The sequence below is a fragment of the Pongo pygmaeus genome, chromosome 1, assembly GCF_028885625.2.
Source record: "Pongo pygmaeus isolate AG05252 chromosome 1, NHGRI_mPonPyg2-v2.0_pri, whole genome shotgun sequence".
NCBI lineage: Eukaryota > Metazoa > Chordata > Mammalia > Primates > Hominidae > Pongo > Pongo pygmaeus.
Window position 1 is genome coordinate 93,820,046 of NC_072373.2, and position 21,895 is coordinate 93,841,940.

The 21,895-nt window shown below is 50.9% G+C and overlaps 1 protein-coding gene across 4 annotated transcripts in view; it reads left to right on the top strand.

Annotated features, from left to right (window-relative positions):
- The window catches only part of IQGAP3 (IQ motif containing GTPase activating protein 3), a 44,967-nt gene that overhangs the window by 17,540 nt on the left and 5,532 nt on the right, over positions 1 to 21,895 (top strand). For 2 of the 4 annotated variants that reach the window (XM_054450468.2, XM_063650334.1), the window contains 20 exons: positions 774 to 895; positions 1,001 to 1,164; positions 2,519 to 2,609; positions 4,103 to 4,270; positions 4,364 to 4,503; positions 4,608 to 4,778; positions 8,362 to 8,445; positions 8,607 to 8,678; positions 8,780 to 8,849; positions 11,912 to 12,120; positions 12,861 to 13,013; positions 13,314 to 13,477; positions 13,818 to 14,042; positions 15,517 to 15,657; positions 17,587 to 17,671; positions 18,100 to 18,332; positions 18,691 to 18,823; positions 18,957 to 19,059; positions 19,718 to 19,844; positions 21,581 to 21,668. In XM_054450468.2, the coding sequence (XP_054306443.1) occupies positions 774 to 895; positions 1,001 to 1,164; positions 2,519 to 2,609; positions 4,103 to 4,270; positions 4,364 to 4,503; positions 4,608 to 4,778; positions 8,362 to 8,445; positions 8,607 to 8,678; positions 8,780 to 8,849; positions 11,912 to 12,120; positions 12,861 to 13,013; positions 13,314 to 13,477; positions 13,818 to 14,042; positions 15,517 to 15,657; positions 17,587 to 17,671; positions 18,100 to 18,332; positions 18,691 to 18,823; positions 18,957 to 19,059; positions 19,718 to 19,844; positions 21,581 to 21,668 (2,743 nt within the window). The remainder of the gene's footprint in view (positions 1 to 773; positions 896 to 1,000; positions 1,165 to 2,518; positions 2,610 to 4,102; positions 4,271 to 4,363; positions 4,504 to 4,607; positions 4,779 to 8,361; positions 8,446 to 8,606; positions 8,679 to 8,779; positions 8,850 to 11,911; positions 12,121 to 12,860; positions 13,014 to 13,313; positions 13,478 to 13,817; positions 14,043 to 15,516; positions 15,658 to 17,586; positions 17,672 to 18,099; positions 18,333 to 18,690; positions 18,824 to 18,956; positions 19,060 to 19,717; positions 19,845 to 21,580; positions 21,669 to 21,895) is intronic. The other 2 variants (XM_063650330.1, XM_063650336.1) reach the window with 2 other exon arrangements.

Here is a 21,895-nt window from a genome sequence, read left to right on the forward strand (position 1 = left end):
CTCCTGGGCTCAAGCTATCCTCCCATCTTGGCCTCCCAAAGTGTTGGAATTACAGGCGTGAGCCACCGTGCCCAGCAATCTGATCTACTTAACAGGATCTTTCTGGCTGCTGTGCTGAGAATTGACTGCAGGAGTACAAGGGGAAAGCAGGGAGACCTGTTAGACAGCTATTGGAGTAATCCAGGCAAGAGATGATGGGGGCTTGGCCTTGAGCGGTAGTGGAGGTGGGGAAAAGGAGTCAGATTTTGGATACATTTTGAAAGCAAACTGACAGGATTTGGTCATATGATAGATATGGGGTAGAAGAGAGAACAGAATTAGGTATGACTCCAAGATTTGCGGCAAGATGGGAGAGACGGTGGGACACGCAGGTTAAGCAGGGGAATCAGTTCAGATGTGAGCTGTTGGGTTTGAGGTGCTTGTTAGACATTCACTTGGAAATCACAAGGAGCTGGCTGGGATAAATGAATGGGCTGGAGGTGGGCTTTCGGGAGCATACGGTGTTAAAGTCATGAGATTGGGTGAGATCCCCTACAATGTAAGTATGGAGAGAGAAGAGGTCTGAAGACTGAAGATTCTGATGCTCCCATGTTTAGATGTCAGGGAGGAACCAGCAGAGGTGTCTCAGAAAGAACAGCCTGTGAGGCAAGAAGAGAACTAAAAGAGTGTGGTGTCCTGGAGGTCAAGTGAGGAAAATTGTTCAACTGTTTCCCCTGACTTCTGGCTGATGATTCACATGCTACTCACCTCTCTGCCCTTCACCCCACTGCCAGTTACTTCGATGCCCTGCTGAAATTGCGACAGGAGCGTGGGATGGGTGAGGACTTCTTGAGCTGGAATGACCTGCAGGCCACCGTGAGCCAGGTCAATGCACAGGCCCAGGAAGAGACTGACCGTAAGTATAGTCTGGAGCTGAGTGGAGATGGCCCAACTTAGGCAGTCCTGTCCTTTAGCCATTAAGTCTAGAGGCCCCCCGCCCACCTAGATCTCTCTTTCTTAGGGGTCCTCGCAGTCAGCCTCATCAATGAGGCTCTGGACAAAGGCAGCCCTGAGAAGACTCTGTCTGCCCTACTGCTTCCTGCAGCTGGCCTAGATGATGTCAGCCTCCCTGTCGCCCCTCGGTACCATCTCCTCCTTGTGGCAGCCAAAAGGCAGAAGGCTCAGGTGAAGTTAGGGCTGGCTGGGTTGGTCATCAGAGCAGGAAGAACATTCTCTGTGGGTCGCACTGTACCCAGTCTGGCAGAGCTCTATTCTGATGGACACAATGGCTTCTGGGTGGGGGTGAGGGGGGTGTTCCAATCTGGTAAAGAAAGATGGCGCCTGTTGCCAGGGCAGTGGGCAGTCCATGGCAAGAGCACAGGCCTGGGAGCCAGAGAATCAGGCTGGATTTCCCACTCTGACCCTTAGTGACCATGTGACCTTGAGCAAATCCCTTGATATCTCTGAGCTCTATTTACTCATCTGTAAAGTACTGCCTACCCTGGTCCTACCCAGCTCCCAGAATGAGGGTGAAAATCAAATGAATTGACAAATGGGGCAGGGTTCTGAACCTGAAACGCCCTGAGTATATTGCAGTAGAGAGTGGTTGAGAGCTCAGGCTCCTGGGCCAGACTACTGGAGCCTACGTCCTGGCAGCCTGACCCTGCACGTGTTACTTAACCTCTCTGTGCCTCTGTTTCATCACCTAGAAGCTTGTGGCAGTAAAGAGCATATCTCATAGTTATGGGGTGTAAGTGAGATAATATGACAGTAGTACTGGCTAACATTTATTGAGTCCTTACTCTGTGCCAAGCATCATTTTATGTGCTTTACAAGTATTAATGCATAAGAAAGTGCTTTAGAGTACTGCCTGGCACATAGTCAGTACTCAATAAAATGTTAGTTTACAAAGTCTATTATTAATGAGGAGAGTTGGGAAGGAGTAGAATCTGGGGTTGTGTGAGGCAAGGAAGGGTTCAAGCCTTTATCAGTCTGACAGTGTGGCAGGCATAGGCTTACTTGACCTGTGGGCTCATGTAATCTTCCCACTACCTTGTTGGGTAGAGGAGCGTGGAGCAAGAAAAGGAAAGAGAAGGTAAGGGTCAGGGTCAGGATTGGCCTGAGAAGGTGTGCAATGAGGCATAGGGGAGTGGGGCGTGGGGGCAGGTAGTTGGAGCCTCCAGTGTGGGCTATCTCTGGACATGGCTGAGGCACAAGAGCAGGGAATTGAGCTGTTGAGAAGGTGGTGGATGCTGAGGGTTTGAGGAGCTATGCAGAGCCTCTGTGGTTCTGGAGGTGCTGTGGCCAAGCCGAGTAGACCTGAAAGCCCAGTAGGAAAAGAGAGCCTTCTGAGCCTGGCCGGATCCCAGGGAACCACATGCCACACATGCCCACACACAGGGCAGAGAGCTGAGTGGAGATCGCTGTCCCTGTGGCTCCCAATGCCTGCCTGCAGTTTGGTTCCCTTGGGCATCTTGGCCTGGGAACCTAGAGAGACTAGCTTGGGGTCTCATCTTTTTTTTCTCCCTCAATCTGCCAGGTGACAGGGGATCCTGGAGCTGTGCTGTGGCTTGAGGAGATCCGCCAGGGAGTGGTCAGAGCCAACCAGGACACTAATACAGCTCAGAGAAGTAAATGGACTGGGTGGGGGACCCTGGGAGGGAAGGAATGGTGATGTGGGCTCAGCAGCAGCCCAGATAATCAGGCAGCCTCCCTGGTCACCTCCCTCTCCCTTCAACCTCTGTGGGGAGGCAGGCCAGAGTCAGAGCAGGAGGGCTGCTGTTCAGACTGCAGGATGGATTTCCTGGCAGTCAGCGGGGCAGGAAATTCTCAGGAGGTGAGAATCCATAGCTCACCCGCTGCCTCCCTCTATGCCTTCCTGTGGACACTTTCCCTATAATGTGGGCATGTGAGATCACGTGGTAGTCAGAAATCCCATTTCTGCTGGTAGCTTGAGTTTGGGTTCCAACAGTCAATCAGCTCTGGCTAGAAAATGTTTAGACTTGGAGTGAGAGAAGAGGAATTGGCAGGAGTTTGAGGAAAATAGGCAGACTCAGTGCAAATAGACAGGGCTATGCTGATGTGTGGTGCTGGTGGTGTTAGTTCTCAGTGGTTGGGGTCTCTCTGTCCATCTGTCTGTCTGCTAGTGACTGGAAGGCAGATGCTACAGCAGCCATTCCCACCTCTTAGGCTCTCTTCTAAGAAACTGTCCCAGGGTCCTCTGCCCATATCCTGCCTTTATGCTTCTTTTTTGAGACAGGGTCTCACTCTGTCACCCAGGCTAGAGGGCAGTGTACTGTGATCTCCATTCACTGCAACCTCTGAAGCAATCCTCCCACCTCAGACTCCTGAGTAGCTGGGAGTACAGGCATGCACTACCATACCTGGCTAATTTTTTTTTCTTTTTTCTTTGAGACAGAGTGTCGCTCTGTCACCAAGGCTGGAGTGCAGTGGTACAATCTTGGCTCACTGCAAACTCTACCTCCCAGGTTCAAGCTATTCTCGGGCCTCAGCCTCTCGAGTAGTTGGGATTATAGGCGCCCACCACCACAGCTGGCTAATTTTTGTATTATTAGTAGGCACAGGGTTTCACCATATTGGCCAGGCTGGTCTCGAACTCCTGACCTCAGGTGATCTGCCCGCCTCAGCCTCCCAAAGTGCGGGGATTACAGGCGTGAGCCACAGTGCCTGGCCAATTTTTGTATTTTTTTATAGAGATGGAGTTTCGCCATGTTGGCCAGGCTAGTCTCAAACTCCTGGGCTCAAGTGATCTGCCTGCCTCAGCCTCCCAAAGTGTTGGGATTACAGGCAGGAGCCACTGCTCTGGGCCTTTATGCTTCTGTTCAAGCTGATTTTCCTTTTATCAAGCCCCAACTCAGCCTAGCCCCACGCTGCCTCCCTCAGGAGTGCTTCCTTGACTGCTGCTGCCTTTCCCTCCAAGCACAGTTGCATGCTGCTGCTTTTCGTGTATGTGTCTCTGTCCATCCTGAGATGTTCCCGTCTACTCCTTCAGAAGGGTGATTTTGTGTCCTCTTTCATGGAATCTGTCCCTAGTGGACAGGCCAAGGCCCATGGGAGGGACTTGAGGGAAGGATTGACTGCTCTCTCCTGATGCCCCTGTCAGTGGCTCTTGGTGTGGCTGCCATCAATCAAGCCATCAAGGAGGGCAAGGCAGCCCAGACTGAGCGGGTGTTGAGGAACCCCGCAGTGGCCCTTCGAGGGGTAGTTCCCGACTGTGCCAATGGCTACCAGCGAGCCCTGGAAAGTGCCATGGCAAAGAAACAGCATCCAGGTAATGGCCCCAACCTGACCCTCCTCTTCGCTGCCTGCCCCAGCCACCCCTTGCCTGCTCTGAACCTTCTCTGCTTGCTTGGTTTCTGCTTAGCAGACACAGCTTTCTGGGTTCAACATGACATGAAGGATGGCACTGCCTACTACTTCCATCTGCAGACCTTCCAGGGGATCTGGGAGCAACCTCCTGGCTGCCCCCTCAACACCTCTCACCTGACCCGGGAGGAGATCCAGGTTGGCAGAGCCCCTGCAAGGGTAGGGGATCTTGGATAGGAATGTCCTGAAGAAGAGGCTCCCACTCCCCAAAAGACCACAGCATCTCTCTCCTGCCTCCACAGTCAGCTGTCACCAAGGTCACTGCTGCCTATGACCGCCAACAGCTCTGGAAAGCCAACGTCGGCTTTGTCATCCAGCTCCAGGCCCGCCTCCGTGGCTTCCTAGTTCGGCAGAAGTTTGCTGAGCATTCCCACTTTCTGAGGACCTGGCTCCCAGCAGTCATCAAGATCCAGGTGGCAGGCTCTGGCTTTCTCAGTCTTCAGGGCCTGGGCTTATCTGGGCTCCAGGGTATCCACCCTGCTTCCTTTTTACTGACATGGGAATGATCTTTCAGCCTCTGAATAGTAGTGGTTAAAAGCATAGGTTCTGGAGCCAGACCATGTATGTTTGAATCCCAGCTCTACCGCCTCTTAGCTGTGTGACCCTGGCAAGTTACTTACCCTCTCTCCCTCAGTTTCCTCACTGGTCCCTCAGTCTTTTCATCTGAAAAATGGGGATAATGATAGCACCTACCTTATAGAGTTGTTATGAGGATTAAGTTAGATAATATCTCAAGTGTTTATAAATTGTGCCTGGGAGGTAGGTAAGAACATGGTAGAAGTTACCATGCTATTTATATCATCATCATCACTATCCAGAGAGTGAGAGCTGCTTCTTAGCTTCCCCAAGGGAAGAGTGAAATAAGATTTAGCTGGGCACAGTGGCTCATGCCTGTGATTCCAGCCACTCAGAAGGCTGAGGCGGGAGGATTGCTTGACAGGGTCTCACTCTGTCACCCAGGCTAGAGGGCAGTGTACTGGCTGAAATGAGCTATAATGACACCACTGCACTCCAGCGTGGGCAACAGAGCGAGACCCTGTCTCTAAAAATGTGTGTGTGTGTGTGTCTGTGTGTATGTGTCTGTGTGTCTGTGTATTTAGTAAGACGTCAAGGCTTGGACACTAGGAGGGCTCGAAGAGGTGGTGGTGGTTAAACAGAAAAGGGGTGGAATATCCTTTAGGAAGAGAATAGCCTTCTACCTTTTCTCTCCTACCAGCCCTTCCCATTTTTATTCTTCCAACCCGTGGATGGTCCAGTGTGGCCTCTGAGACTGACCCATAAGTAATTGAGACATGAGGCTGGTAGGGAAGATAGCCAGAGACACTGTGCAAGCCAGGAATGATGGCAATTGAGCAGATACCTTCCCAGGCAGATGTGATCTGGAGGGCCTCGTGGAGGTGCTGGCAATGTAAAGATGCTTTCACAAACTTCTTTGAATGCCAAGAGCATGCCACTTGGCACTAAGCAAGGGTGGGAGATGGGTGCAAGTCCCACGGTTGACTAATCACATCTCTCCCCTCACAGAAATTGGAGTACACTTGATGTTAGACATTGTGATAGGAGGGACACGAAGACAACACCAGAGGACTCCAAGGGAGACAGATGTGCAGACCGGAACTGGCAAATGGCCCTTGATTATGACTGAGGGTGTTGGGGGGTAATTGAGAGCTCAGGCTTTGGGGTCAGAAGGTAGAGTTTGCCTCCTGGTCCTACCACTTCTGGGTCATATGACATTGGGCACCTTACTTATGCCCTCTCTAGCACTCAGTTTCCTCATTCATAATGATGGTACTCACCTCATATGTTGATTAGGAGGATTCAGTAGGAAAACTACATGTAGCACTTAGCGTGGTAAGTGCTCCGTTGATGGGATCCATTATGAGATTTTGTTTTCAGGGCATTGGTCCCAGAACTCAATACAGAACTTTAGTGATCTGTATTTAGTGGTCTGAATCATAGGGATTTCTCCCTCCTGAGCCCAGTCTGGAATTTCACACTAAGGTGATGAAAAACCTCACCAACAGTGGGAGAGAAGATGGAGTCAGAGGGAACATTTGTCACTAGTACCAGAGCTGTGTGGGCTCTGGCCTGGGTCCTGGGAGACAGAGAAAGAGAGAGGTAGCCCAGAGCCTTGAGCCTCTTGCCCGGGGAAAGGAAAATCCAAAATGAGGCTTCCTGGGTGTGCTGAGACTTTATCTCCTGAAAGCTCTGACCCTGGCCAGAACTCCATCCAGGGTCCTGAATTCTGACCAATTCAGAGGCCTTAAGGAGCCTGGTGGAGGTTGGGTAGTGAGTAAGTGCAGAGAGCAGACCACTCTGCCTTTTCCCACAGCAACTTTCCAGGCAGTACCTGGAGGAGGAAAGGAAAGAGTCCTGAGGGCAGGCATGGAAATGGGGCTTCCTGACCTCTAGGCTCCAACACGGACAGCTGGCATCATGGACCAAGCTATCCTCTTTTACATCCTATCCCAACAGAGGGGCTGTGTAAGCCTTGAGGGAAAGCTGGCAGAACTGGCTTTAGGAAGGGCTGGGGGCAACTGAATGAAAGGAGTTGCTCCCAAGTCTTACCAAACTGAGACAGTGTCAGTGGTAGAGTATCTCCCAGGGCCTGTGCACTGGGAGATGCTGGACATGGGGCCTAAAAGACAGGAAGAGCCAAGCATGGTGGCTCACGCCTGTAACCTCAGCAATTTGGGAGGCCGAAGTGGGAGGATTGCTTGAGCCAAGGAGTTCAAGACTGGCCTGAGCAATATAGTAAGTCCCCATCTCTACAAAACATAAAAAATTAATCAGGCATGGTGACGCACGCCTGTGATTCCAGCTACTTAGGAGGCTGAGGCAGGAGGATCACTTGAGCCCAAGAGGTTGAGGCTGCAGTGAGCCGTGACGGCACCACTGCACTCCAACCTGGGTGACAGAGCAAGACCCTGTCTCAAAAAAAAAAAAAAAAAAAAAAGACAGGAAGTATTTCAGTGGGTAGGGATAGGGCTGGGAACAAGGGTGAGTATAAAAGGTTCAGGGACAGAAAACCATAAGGCATGTTTACAAGAAAGTGAAAAGTCTGATGCATCTAGGATCCTTAAGAAGGTGGGGACCAGTGGCAAGTCAAATAGGGAGTGTGGGGTCAGATGGTTGAGAACTTCTGGAAACAGGCTGGGACAGTCTAAGAGGTACTTTAGGAAAATTAATCCCGCACAAGCTTGGAGGGAAAGGGAAAAGTCTCCTAGGAAGGAGACTGGAATGGAAGAGGGCCTTGAGATTTTAGAGACCAAAGGAGGCATGATTTTTGCAGATGTGGGTTGGGCCCTTTGCAGCGGATCAGCTAGGGGAGAGGCCATCAGCCTGACAGCTGAGTTACTGGGGACCTTGGTGGGAAGATTTGCTGAGAACTAGGGTCAGGAGCTGGACTGTGTTGTAAAGAGAATGTGAGTTATGAGAGCATTAGTGACTTGCTGCCTAGGTGGCCGCGGGCAGAGATGGTGAGCACATGGCTCTGTGCCTGTACACACTTCTCATCCACACAACTGCATGCATTTCCAGACTGCTCTCTGCCCACTTTCTGAGCACATGAGGGAGGGTGGAGTGTGTGATAGGGTGTGGGTTGTCTGCATATGGGTGTATGAGTATATTTTAGGCTGATATGGTACATACTTTGGTGAAGTTGGTGAGTAGGTGTATGCTTTATTATCTTTTAGGACTGTATCTTATAGTTGAGTTTCTGTGAAGAGGTGTTGGTTAGAGGTGTGTGGGTGTGGGTATGTGGGTGTTTGTTCTGGGACCAGGGAGTGTGGCAGAGGGCATTGTTGGCTATGTGCAGCCATTTGGTCTTCCCCATGAAGTTGGAAGTTCTTCGAGAACAGGGCCACTTTCCCCTTCCCCCTCTATTTAACTGCCCCCTTCCGTTCCCTGGAGGGCCCAGGAGAGAGATTTTCTTAAAAGCCTCTCTGGCCAAAGGAGACCTGCTTGAGTTACTTCCCTTTCTCTCCTGATGTGCAGGCTCATTGGCGGGGTTATAGGCAGCGGAAGGTTTACCTGGAGCGGTTGCAGTATTTTAAAGCAAACCTGGATGCCATAATCAAGGTAGCTACGGTGGTTTTGGCAGGCTCCTTTCTCTCAAAGGACCCTCTGAGAACAATCTTGTAGTCTTGTCACCTCCTTGTGACCTCTAGATTTGGCTGAATTGGCCTGAGACTGAGGGTGGGCCCCAAGCTGGAACTGAGGCAGTGTGTTTCTTCTCCCAGATCCAGGCCTGGGCCCGGATGTGGGCAGCTCGGCGGCAATACCTGAGGCGTCTGCACTACTTCCAGAAGAACGTGAGTGTCACCTTGCTCCCCTTGCCCACATACCCAACCTTTGCCCATGAGACTAGAGCAAGGACAGCCAGCAACCCTTTTCCCATCTGTGTTTGTGGCAGGTTAACTCCATTGTGAAGATCCAGGCATTTTTCCGAGCCAGGAAAGCCCAGGATGACTACAGGATATTAGGTGAGCTGCCTGATCCACCCTCCCCAGCTGTTGGGAGGGAGAGGACCCCACAGAGCCAGGCAGGTGTAGACATCCTTCTGTGACTGCACAGCAGGTAAGGGGAAGGTAGTCACAAGTTGTCTGTGCAGGAGCATGGAACAGGGGTTGTAACAGAAGCCCCCCTGCTCATCCCAATCATAGATAGCCTTGTCACAGTGAAAGTTCTTCTAACCAGGCTCTTTTTGTAACAGGCTTAGATTATCTACCTATTGCTACCACCAAAGCAGAAAGAAAAGGATCTTGCTTCTTAGGGTTCAACCTTCTCCTCTCCAGACCTCTGTGGCCCAGCACAAACAAGGCCTGGTGAGGCGCACAGAGTCCATCCATTCTGTGGTGTGGAGAATGTGAGAAGCACCCAAGGGAGTGCCATCTTCCTGCTCCATATTCCCCATTAGTTGGGTGCTCATTTAAAGCTTTAAAGAGGTCCTTTCTGGCTCTTGTTCTTCAAGTTCAGAAGCCCAGCAAATGGCATGCCCTTCCTTTTTGTGAAATTGACAAGTAGTCCATTTCTACATTCACCTCTAGCCCCTGGGTTCCTGAAGCAGTAGGCCCCTTTCCTTCCTGGCCTTGAGGCTGCACTCTTGGGCTTCTGGTGAAATGTCCTGTTCAGGAATCCTCTCCTTCACCTCCTCAGTCCTTCTTCGCCCCTGTCCTGCCCACAGGGGCTTTGCCTCTCCCTTCTCTGGCCGTGCACACTCAGGCCATCTGCTTCCTGTCAACAAACTTCTTTCTCTCCTTCCCTATCCCCAGCCTAGCCCATTCTATTTTGTCACTGTGGTTACACTAATACCATTGTCCTGGCCATTCTTTATCTTCTTTTTCTTCTCTTCAGTTTATGGTTTTTCTGGAAGAACTTGTTTTTCCCTAGTGCTGTCTCCTGACTTCACTGGCCCCCAAACTTTACTCAGAGCTCTACTATTTACTAGCTGTGTGGCCCTCGGCAAGTTACTTTTTTTTTTTTAATTGTTTGTTTGTTCGTTTGTTTGTTTGTTTGTTTATTTGGGACAGAGTCTCACTCTGTCACCCTGGCTGGAGTTCAGTGGCACAATCACGGCTCACTGCAGCCTCAACCTTCCAGGTTCAAGCGATCCTCCCACCTCAGCCTCCTGAGTAGCTGGGACTGGAGGCGTACACCACCACAACTGGCTAACTTTTTGATTTTTTGTAGAGATGGGGGTCTCCCCATTTTGCCCAGACTGTTCTCAAACTCCTGGGCTTAGGTGATCCACTCGCCTTGGCTGCCCAAAGTTCTGGGATTACAGTCGTGAGCCACCACACCCAACCAATTAACTTCCTTCTTGCCCACTTTTCTCCTTTATAAACTGGACATAATGCTAATACCTATCTTGTAGGGTTGTTTTGAGGAGTTAATATGCTGTATTTCATTGAATCCAAGATGCCATGAATTGTCTTGGCCTCTACCCTTCTTCACTCCTCAAAGATTTGTACCCAGGCCGGGCCTGGTGGCTCACACCCGTAATCCCAGCACTTTGGGAGGCTGAGGCAGGAGAATCACCTGAGGTCAGGAGTTTAAGACCAGCGTGGCCAACATGGTGAAACCCTGTCTCTACTAAAGATACAAAAATTAGCCAGACGTGGTGACAGGTACCTGTAATCCCAGCCACTTGGGAGGCTGAGGCAGGAGAATCTCTTGAGCCCAGGAAGCAGAGGTTGCAAGGAGCTGAGATCATGCCACTGAATTCCAACCTGGGCAACAGAGCGAGACTCTGTCTAAAAAAAAAAAAAAAAAAAGATTTGTTCCCCTACTGTAGCCAGATTAGTCCATTAAACCTGTACATGTGATCATGTCACTCACCTCCTTAAGACTTATCATGATGCCCTGTTGCCTTGAGGATAAAGTCCAACCTCCTAACCACAGCTTTGGGGCTCTCTGTGATCCAGCCTTTCCCTACACCTCTAACCTCACTGACCTGCCCCTCACCACCTACACCTTCTGCACTGTATTCCAGATACAGTGGACTTCCAGCACTCCCCACATTCACCCTCTCTACCTCCTTTTCACCGACATCGGGGTGTCTCACCTCCTCCTTGTAGTGTTTCTTCACTCCCCAGGTGGGGTTGGGCAACCCACTTTTGTTTTCCCAAAGATCCCCATGCTTGCTCCTCTCAAAGTGCTAACTACACTGCAGTGAATTGTGGTTTATTTGTCTAGCTCCCCTACTAGACTGCCTTTAGGGACAGGGACTAGTTTTATTCATCTTCCAAATCTGACTCCTTCATTTATTACTAACTGTGTAACATAGGGCAAGTTGCTTACCTTCTCTGAGTCTCAGAGTTATCATCGGTAAGAGAGGATAGTTATAGTGTACTGACCTCACAGGTGGTCTTAAGTATGTAAAGCACTTAGAACAGGTTCTGTCTCATAGTAAACATTTTATGTATTAGTTGTTTTGTTGTTATTTCCAATAAATTAGCTCAGAGGCTTCTTTCTTTTTTGCTCAAATACCAATTCCAAAGGTGATTGAAGGAGAATCACCAGCTAGCTCTGACCTCCCCTATATTATAAAGCCCACTGTCCATCCCGTCTACCTGTCCTTCCTGGTGTGTACAGACATTCCTGACAGAGGAGCACTGTGGGAGCAAGCAGAGCTGAGTGGTGGCTGGCAGGTAGGAGGAGGAGGAGCAGGTTGGCCCAGCAGAAGTGAGTGGTAAATTGGGGTAGACTAGGGAGGTCTGGGAGGATAATCAGAGGGAGCTGTGGCTCTGGCTTTGGTGTCAGAGGTCCCTGGGATAGACCGAGGCTGGGGTGAATCAGAGGCATGGGAAGAGCAGCTATTATGTCATCTCCAGTTATAAGACAGGAAGCTCAGGGACAAGCCTGGCTAGGAGGCTACCCACTGCCCTCCAAGTGCAAGCAGAACCAGTTAGAAGAGGACTGGGGTTGGGGACCTGCTGATCCCAAGCAGAACGGGGACTGGGGTGGGCTGACTCTGGGGCAGGGGCTGGCGAGGAGGCCTCTGATGAGGCATGGCTAATCCTGATGCCTCCTCCCTTCCTCCCAGTGCATGCACCCCACCCTCCTCTCAGTGTGGTACGCAGATTTGCCCATCTCTTGAACCAAAGCCAGCAAGACTTCTTGGCTGAGGCAGAGCTGCTGAAGCTCCAGGAAGAGGTAGTTAGGAAGATCCGATCCAATCAGCAGCTGGAGCAGGACCTCAACATCATGGACATCAAGATTGGCCTGCTGGTGAAGAACCGGATCACTCTGCAGGTATGGGGCCCACCAGTCCTCCCCTCCCCCAGATCTGCCTGCCTCTGGAGATGTGATGCTGACCATTCTCTGCTTGTGAATCAATTTTTTTCAAAATGGTGTGGATTTTATCACCTGACTCAGGTCCTTGTTCCAGTGGCCCTCTGCCATTCTAATAAATCATTTTGGGGGACCCATGACAGAGTAGAAAGAGCATGAGACCTAGAATCAGAATGCCTGGCTCTGCTGATTCCCAGGGATGGGGCTGTGGGTGCTCATTTCACTTCTAAGTCTGTTTTTTCATTAGCAAACTGGGAATAATGAGAATGTCCACCTCTCCAGGCCAAATATAGAGATAGATATGAAAGCTGTTTAAATCATAAATTACCATACAAATATGCAGTGACAGGGTAATAGTGATATAGTGATAGCTCCACCTCAAATGTGTGTAGCAGTCTAATAAGAAGAGATGTAGCAGTCTAATAAGAAGAGATAGCAAAAGCCAAATAGACACAATTCCTCAACCTGGCAACCCAGTTCTCTTTGGGGACTCACTCCCATGACAGGAGAGGAACCAGATGGAGTCTCAGGGCACTAGGAGGGGCCCTTCCTTACCCTTGAACTGCTTCTGTCCCCCAGCTTATGCCTGTTCCTTGAACAGCAGAAAGCCCTGGCTCTTCAAGGCACTGATTCTAGACCATATGTTCTGTGCCCTGGGATGGCCTAGGCTAGTTGTATCACCCGCTCCTCCACCCCTGCAGGAAGTGGTCTCCCACTGCAAGAAGCTGACCAAGAGGAATAAGGAACAGCTGTCAGATATGATGGTTCTGGACAAGCAGAAGGGATTAAAGTCGCTGAGCAAAGAGAAACGGCAGAAACTAGAAGCATACCAACACCTCTTCTACCTGCTCCAGGTTAGCAGAGGACTTTCCAAGGAGAAGTCTCTCCCGTCTCCTGAGGGTCTGAGACTTCAAGGCCTTCTTGTCTGTGCCTTTGGCGCCATGCAAAGTGTCCTTTCCCATAATCTTAATTCCTTATCCCCAGGAAAAGAGACTACCTCTTCCGCTGTTTGTCTGGAATGTTACTAGCACCTGGAGAAAGTGTGGTAGTGCTTTCTCCATTCCAGATTTCCATCAGGGGAAAGCCTTTCCTTATCCTATCACTGGTCCTCGAAGTGCATGGTCAGCCATTCCTGTCTCCCCTCTTGCTTGCAGACTCAGCCCATCTACCTGGCCAAGCTGATCTTTCAGATGCCACAGAACAAAACCACCAAGTTCATGGAGGCAGTGATTTTCAGCCTGTACAACTATGCCTCCAGCCGCCGAGAGGCCTATCTCCTGCTCCAGCTGTTCAAGACAGCACTCCAGGAGGAAATCAAGTAGGCTCTCCAGACACAAATGAATGGGGAGAGAATGGGTTAAGAGATGCCCCTGTTGGCTCCTTCACAAGGTGACAGCTTGTTGAGGCTTAAGGGTAGAAATGGACTCAGAAGACCTCTTTTCTCTTCCTCCTGTGGAGAAACCGTAAAACATCTGGGACAGCACAGTGGGAGGATATGGGCTGACATGCCAACACAAAGGATGAGAGAGATATCAAGACATTCCTTAAGAGCGGGGACACCAGGGCAGGCTTTGAGAGCCAAAATCTCAAAAAGGAAAAGCAACAGTTTGTCCTACACAGAGGCAGAAGACTGGTTTCAATGACCTCTTAAACCACAGGTCAAAGGTGGAGCAGCCCCAGGACGTGGTGACAGGCAACCCAACAGTGGTGAGGCTGGTGGTGAGATTCTACCGTAATGGGCGGGGACAGAGTGCCCTGCAGGAGATTCTGGGCAAGGTTATCCAGGATGTGCTAGAAGACAAAGTGCTCAGCGTCCACACAGACCCTGTCCACCTCTATAAGAATTGGATCAACCAGACTGAGGCCCAGACAGGGCAGCGCAGGTGAGCACATGGGCAGAGGGAGAGCTCTCTTTGATCAGCTGTGTCTTGGACCCTACTGGGGAAGCTTGGGTGTACTTTGAAGGTGACATATAAATGGGCATGCTGATTTATGCAAATATGACACCAGCTTTGTAGGCATGAATAAGGTAGTCTTTTAGACCCCCTCTGATAATTAACATGAAACTGATGTAAATGACTGCAGACCTGGTGGGCTTAACATAAAATGAGTACAGATGAATATGCAAATGTGTTTAATTGCTATGTCAGTGCTTGCAAATGATGTGTCAAATTTGCTGGTAGTAGGGCCGGGCACAGTGGCTCACGCCTGTAATCACAGCACTTTGTGGGGCTCAAGGTGGGCGGATCACCTGAGGTCAGGAGTTTGAGACCAGCCTGGCCAATATGGTGAAACCCTATCTCTACTAAAAATATAGGCCAGGCATGGTGACTCACGCCTGTAATCCCAGCACTTTGGGAGACCGAGGCGGGCAGATCACGAGGTCAGGAGATCAAGACCATCCTGGCTAACATGGTGAAACGCCGTCTCTACTAAAAACACAAAAAATTAGCCAGGCGTGGTGGCAGGCGCCTGTAGTCCCAGCTACTCGGGAGGCTGAAGCAGGAGAATGTCATGAACCTGGGAGGCGGAGCTTGCAGTGAGCCGTGATCGTGCCACTGCACTCCAGCCTGGGCGACAGAGCGAGACTCTGTCTCAAAAATAAAAAATACAAAAATCAGCCGGGTGTTGTGGCTCACTCCTGCAGTCCCAGCTACTCGGGAGGCTGAGGCAAGAGAATCACTTGAACCTGGGAGGCGGAGGTTGCGGTGAGCCGAGATCACAGCACTGCACTCCAGCTCTAGGCAACAGAGTGAGGCTCTGTCCCTCTGCAAAAAAAAAAAAAATTTGCTGGGAGTTAGGATATGGACTCCTATTGATAGGGGTATAGAAGAATATTTCTATTTACAGATGAATAGGCAAATGAGATAGTGGGAGAAATAGGTTGCCCTTATAGCCTGGGGTCATTACTCAGGTCCCTAGGTGCTAGGGAAACCTAGCCACAGAGGCGAGCAGGCAATCCTGGTGGCTGCTCTGGATGGCACAGGAGGCTTTAGGTGAGGGAACTATAAGGCTCTGGCCCAGCCTCTCCATTATTCCAAACTCCCAAAGACTATTTGCAGCGCAGCTGCCTGCTTGTCATCTGTTCCCCTTAGAAGGGTCCCTAGATTCCAGGTTCTCTGTTCTTTCCTACATTCTTCCAGCTTCCCTGTATATACTCCAACTCTTCTTTACCTCCCGACTGCATTTCTCCAGTCCTTTCTCTCATTTGGGCCCTTTCTCCTTTAGCATGCTGAGCTGTCCTTAGCACATCTGTATGAGATCTTGTTGTTAGACAAGCGTTTAAGGAATAGGGCCTTGGGGAAGGAGGGCACTGGAGGGGGCTCCTGCTTACACCTTGTCTCTGTCTGCTCATAGCCATCTCCCATATGATGTCACCCCGGAGCAGGCCTTGAGCCACCCTGAGGTCCAGAGACGACTGGATATCGCCCTACGCAACCTCCTCGCCATGACTGATAAGTTCCTTTTAGCCATCACCTCATCTGTGGACCAAATTCCGTATGTGCAACAGCCCCACCCCAGCCTACGCATGGGATTTCAAGAGGGCCAGGCCACCATGGGGAGTAGAGCAGGGTGATAGTCCTGCAGGGAGGAAGGCAGGGAGGGAGATGGAGCCAGGGGTACTCAGAGGGGTTCATGAAGAGATGTGGGGAATGCTCGAAGCTCCTGCTAGAGAGCTGAGCTGAAAGATGGCGTGCAAGTCTGTGTGTGGCCTGGTAGGATGTCAGTGGAACCAGAGGAGGGACCCTAAAATGATCTCAGGGACACTTTATTATCTAAGAGCAAATGAGGAGAAAATGGGACTCTTCAGTTCCCAATATCAAAAATAAATATTTTAAGCCCATAAAGTACTTTATAGTTCTCTCTTTTCTTAAAATTTAGTCAATACATTTGGTTTTCTACATTTATTTTTGACACATGATAATTGTACATATTCATAGGGTATAGTGTGATGTTTTGATACGTGTATACATTGTGCAATGAATGATCAAATCAGGGTAATTAGCATATCTATTACCTCAAACATTTATTTCTTTGTGGTGAGAACATTCAAAATCCTTCTAGCTATTTTGAGATATACAACACATTATTATCAACTATAGTCACCTTCTGTGCAATAGAGCACCAGAACTTATTCTTTCTACGTGGCTGTAACTTTGTACCCATTGACCAACCTCTCCCCATCCTCTCTCCCCCTCTCCTACCCTCCCCAGGCTCCGGTAACCACCATTCTACTCTCTACTCTTGTGAAATCACCTTTTTTAGATTCCACATATGAGTGAGATCATGCAGTATTTGTCCTTCTGTGTTTGGCTTATGTCACTTAACATGAACCTCTAGGTTCATTTATGTTGTCGAAAATGACAGGCTTTCATTCTTTTTTTGTTTGTTTTTCTTTATTTTTTATTATTATTATTTTTGAGACAGGGTCTCACTCCATTGCCCAGGCTGGAGTGCCCAGGGCAAGATAAGGATGTTGAAAGGGGGAACCCACAGAGTTTATAACCCTGCTCCCCAAACCTGGAGAACCAGATTAAGAGTTTACAACTAGGAGTAAGAAAAGATTGTTCTAGGCTTAAGAAAGTAAAGTACACAATGAGCTGTAAACTTCTGTCTCTGGTACCCTAGGAGTGGAAATTGCTTTTAAATGAATTTAATTACATTTGTAGGTGGCACATCCATAACAGGAATAATAATGATAATACAGTCTAGCACATTTGAATAGTACTCTACCATTATACATTACTCTCGCAGACATAATTTCACTTGATCCTCAAAAACCCTGTGAGAAGAGAAGGCAAGAATGATCATTCCCATTTTCTAGACCAGGGGACAGACTTACAAAGGGAAAGGAAATAGCCTAAGATAATATCTCTGGTTGGTGGTGGAGTCCAAACTGGAGCTTCTCCTCCCAGCTCACTGATCTCCTTGGGGCCCTGCCTCTAGCCCAGACTAGGCCACTCACAGGTGCTCTGTGACGGCTGACAAGGTTGACTACCTCGGAGCTGCCTAGGCTGTCCTAGGACAGGGTTTTGGCTGTGAGTGTCAGATACCCAAGCTTTAGGTTAATGGTGCCTCTGGGGGATGGGGGATGGCTATGGTGATCTGGGGTGCTCTGCAAGGGAGCCAGAGAGTCTCAGAGAAGAGCTTCTCGAGCCAGGTTGGAGGCTGTGTGAGAGATTTAGTTGATGATAGGGCCCTGGTCCTGACTACTGACACAAGGCAGGAGGAAGGGACAAGGCCCAGAGACGTTTGGAGGAAGGCAGCAGGGAGCTGGCTATGGCTAGTGGAGGGACAGTGCTTGAGCTCCACTCTGGAGTGGCTGAGCCTGAGGGAGAAGAGACAGCCAGGCACTCAAGCTCTTATTTCTGGCAGAGAGAGATGGGCAGAGGCACAGGCACAGCGCACCTATTTCTTTGTCCCCAGGTACGGGATGCGATATGTGGCCAAAGTCCTGAAGGCAACTCTGGCAGAGAAATTCCCTGACGCCACAGACAGCGAGGTCTATAAGGCAAGTGTTGTCTCTCCACCCCCATCTCCCAATCCCTCCTTTGCTTTGCTGGTACCTGCGATCCCCAGACTGAGACAAAAACACAAAAAATCCTATGCCATAAAAATCCAAGGAGGGAAATATGCTGCCTCCTATAAATGGAGCCTGGCTCACCCGCAGGGTTTCAGGTGGCAGATGGCTCACGCTGGGGTGTGAGCGAACAGAGTGGGCAACACTGGCTTCTGTCAGGAGATCTGGGTTCAAGTCCCAGCTCTTGCTCAGGTTTGCTGTGTGGCCTTAAGCAAGTTGTCTGCCTGCTCTGGGCCTGTTTTCTTTGAAGTGAGGGGGTTGGCCCAGGTGTCCCTTCCAGCCAAGCAAGCTGAGAATGTGGGGCTGCACCAGTCGAGGCGGCCCCTGGACACTTCTGGGAGAGTCTCCTCTGCCCTCAGGTGGTCGGGAACCTTCTGTACTACCGCTTCTTGAACCCAGCTGTGGTGGCTCCTGACGCCTTCGACATTGTGGCCATGGCAGCTGGTGGAGCCCTGGCTGCCCCCCAGCGCCATGCCCTGGGGGCTGTGGCTCAGCTCCTACAGCACGCTGCGGCTGGCAAGGCCTTCTCTGGGCAGAGCCAGCACCTGCGGGTCCTGAATGACTATCTGGAGGAAACACACCTCAAGTTCAGGTCTTGGGTCCCTTTCCTCTCTGTCCCCTTTCTTCCCTCTTCTCACTTTTGACATCCCGCTTGTCCCTTCCAGAATCCATGAGGATAGAGGCATAAATAGAAGGGATGAGCATAATGAGCAGGGTGGAGGACAGGTTGTTAGAAGGACTCCCCAGTGGAGAGAAAAGGAGACTATTAAGAGAGATTGGCTTGAGGGGTCACTGGGACAGAGGTAGGGCAGGACAGAGGGCAGAAGCTGAGACTGGAGAGTCCAAATTGGCCTGAGCAATCACTGGAGAAGGCTGGGGAAATGATGGGGACAGAAGATGTGTGGGGTGCTGGCCCTCCCCGCTCCCTCACATACCCGCCCTCTGGACAGGAAGTTCATCCATAGAGCCTGCCAGGTGCCAGAGCCAGAGGAGCGTTTTGCAGTGGACGAGTACTCAGACATGGTGGCTGTGGCCAAACCCGTGGTGTACATCACCGTGGGGGAGCTGGTCAACACGCACAGGGTGAGGGGCTGAGATCTGGAGGGTGCTGGCTGGGTGGGCAAGGGTTTGGTAGCCTGTGATGGGGTAGTGGGCTGGCCCCAGAGGGAAGACCTGGCTCAGACCCTGCATCTCCTTTTCTTCCTCCGTCCTGCAGCTGTTGCTGGAGCACCAAGACTGCATTGCCCCTGATCACCAAGACCCTCTGCATGAGCTCCTGGAGGACCTTGGGGAGCTGCCCACCATCCCTGACCTTATTGGTGCGTGCCCTCCTTAGCAGCTGGGGCCAGCTAGGGGGCCTGCATGGAGGGAGGGACAGGCAGGCAGGGCATGTGAGCGTGCCCATGCAGTCCAGGTCTTGTGCCGGGCGGCTAGTTCCATACTCTCCCTCTGGTCCTGACATGGGCACAGGGACACAGATTGATGTGGAGAAGGTAGACAGACAGTAGAGGGACCCACGATCATCATGGAAAACGGCCAATGAAATGATGTGAAAGAGGCACAGGGATCAGGGCCTCATTAGGTTTCTCTGAGAAGGAGGGGTTTCCGGGCCATGGAATAGGAGGGAGCCAAATTACTGGGAGGAAGGACAGAATGAAGATGGTGATTGGAGAGAACCAGGAGCTGCAGGCTCAAGGAGGCACAGCTCCTCTACCCTCAGGGCACCCAGGGCTGAGGGTGTGGGGGTGGCACAGCCCCAGTAACACAAGGGTATGCTCTGTAGGTAACAGCCCTTCCATCACTGCTAAGGGTTGGGGACACAGGGTAGTTCTGCAGGCCAGTGTGGGAAAACTTCCTGGAAGAGGGGCATGTGGAGCAGCCGATTTAACGTGACCCCATTGGTGCGTGCGTGTGTGTGTGTGTGTGCGCATATGTGTGTGTATGCCTGTCTCCCTCTCATTCCTCACCACACCTCAGGGGAGAGCATCGCTGCAGATGGGCACACGGACCTGAGCAAGCTAGAAGTGTCCCTAACACTGACCAACAAGTTTGAAGGACTAGAGGCAGACGCTGATGACTCCAACACCCGTAGCCTGCTTCTGAGGTGGGTGATGCCGGCCTCTGCCCCTGCATACCTGAGCTCCCCAGCCCTGAGGCCAGTAAAATGGCCTTATTCTGAGGTGCCCATTCCACCTTCTTCCGGGGCTCCTTTATCCTTCAGGAAGTTCTCCCTGAAGCCTACCTTTATTCCCCTCGCTGCAGCCTCGGCTCTTTTCCATCTGGTATCCTCAGCTTTTTGCTCTGTGTTGTACTGAAAGTAAAGGAATGGTGAAGATATTGGCAACAACAGGTGTTTGCATATCGTGCTGTTTACCAAATGCTTTTTTCTTTTTTTCAAGTAGAGACAGAGTCTCGCCATGTTGCCCAAGCTGGCCTCAAACTCCTGGCCTCAAAGCCATCCACCTGCCTCAGCCTCCCAAAGTGCTAGGATTACAGGATTGACCCACTGCACCTGGCCCAAATGCTTTTTTATATGTTATCGTTTATTCTTAGAAACAAGCTATGAGGTAGATGGTGGCTTCCCCTCTTCATAGTTGAGGAAAGACTCAGTAGTTATGTGATTTATCCAAAGTTCCACAGCCAGTGGGTTGTAGAGCTCATGTTCTAATTCCACTTTTTTTTTTTTTTTTTTTGAGATGGAGTCTCACTCTGTCATCCAGGCTGGAGTGCAGTGACGCGAACTCAGTTCACTGCAACCTCCGCCTTCTGGGTTCAAGCGATTCTCCTGCCTCAGCCTCCCGAGTAGGTGGGACTACAGGCGCTCGCCACCACGTCTGGCCAATTTTTGTATTTTTAGTAGAGATGGGGTTTCACCATGTTGGCCAGCCTGATTTTGAACTCCTGACCTCAAGTGATCTGCCTGCCTTGGCCTCCCAAAGTGCTGGGATTACAGGTGTGAGCCACTGCGCCCAGCCTAATTCCACATTCTTGTTGAGTGTGATGGTCAGGAGATGGGCATGAAGCTCTTCTTCCCCAGTTCTACAAAAGTGAGGGAGGACTCCCAGTAGGGGTGAGCTGGTCATCTGGGCAGAAGAGGAGCCAAAGTGCCAGCTCAAGCTCCCTGCCAACAAGGCAACCCCTTGCACCCACTCATTCACTCAATAAACAAGTGAGCTGGCCAGGTGCGGTGGCTCATGTCTGTAATCCCAGCACTTTGGGAGGCCGAGGCAGGTGGATCACCTGAGGTCAGGAGTTCGAGACCAGCCTGGCCAACATGGTGAAACCCCATCTCTACTGAAAATACAAAAATTAGCTGGGCATGGTGGCAGGCACCTGTAATCCCGGCTACTTGGGAGGCTGAGGCAGGAGAATCACTTGAACCTGGGAGGCAGAAGTTGCAGTGAGCCGAGATCATGCCATTGCACTCCAGCCTGGGTGACAGGAGTGAAACTCCATCTCAAAAAAAAAAAAAAAAAAAAGTGAGCTGAGTATCATACTTTGTCCTGCCATCAAAGGGCTGAGAGCAGGGTCGGGCTAGGGCTGAACACAGAGCACAGAGCACCACCAAGAGGGCGGTGGGTGTCAGATGCATTGAGAGCTAAGGAGAAGGGATGGCTGGGCGGGAAGGACATGTGTGCTCAGCTGAAGGACTCAAAGGAAGATAGTTTGTTGGGAAGGTATTCCAGGCAACAACATCCCCTATCCCTCGCTCTCTCTCCTTATATCCTAGCAGCCATGCTATAGAGCACGGTCCACTTACTCTCAGACCTCTGGCCAGTCCCATGTCCAGGCCCTTCCCCTGCCCCTTACCTCTCCTCTGTCACTGCCCTCCTTGTGCAGCACCAAGCAGCTGTTGGCCGATATCATACAGTTCCATCCTGGGGACACTCTCAAGGAGATCCTGTCCCTCTCGGCTTCCAGAGAGCAAGTGAGTAGCCGGGCCGGCCCACAGGTTCTGTCTCATTCATCTCCCGCCTCATGCCACCTGCACCGCTGCTGTTCCCCTCCTCTGAACCTCACCCACAGTCAGCCAGAAGCAGACACCTGTGCTCACCAGTAATGAGAACTCTGGAGGCCTACAGGGTGAGGGATACAGCTTTAGCCTTGGGAAGCCTCAGGCTGCAGAGTCATGGGGCCCCACCCCTCTCCCCATTT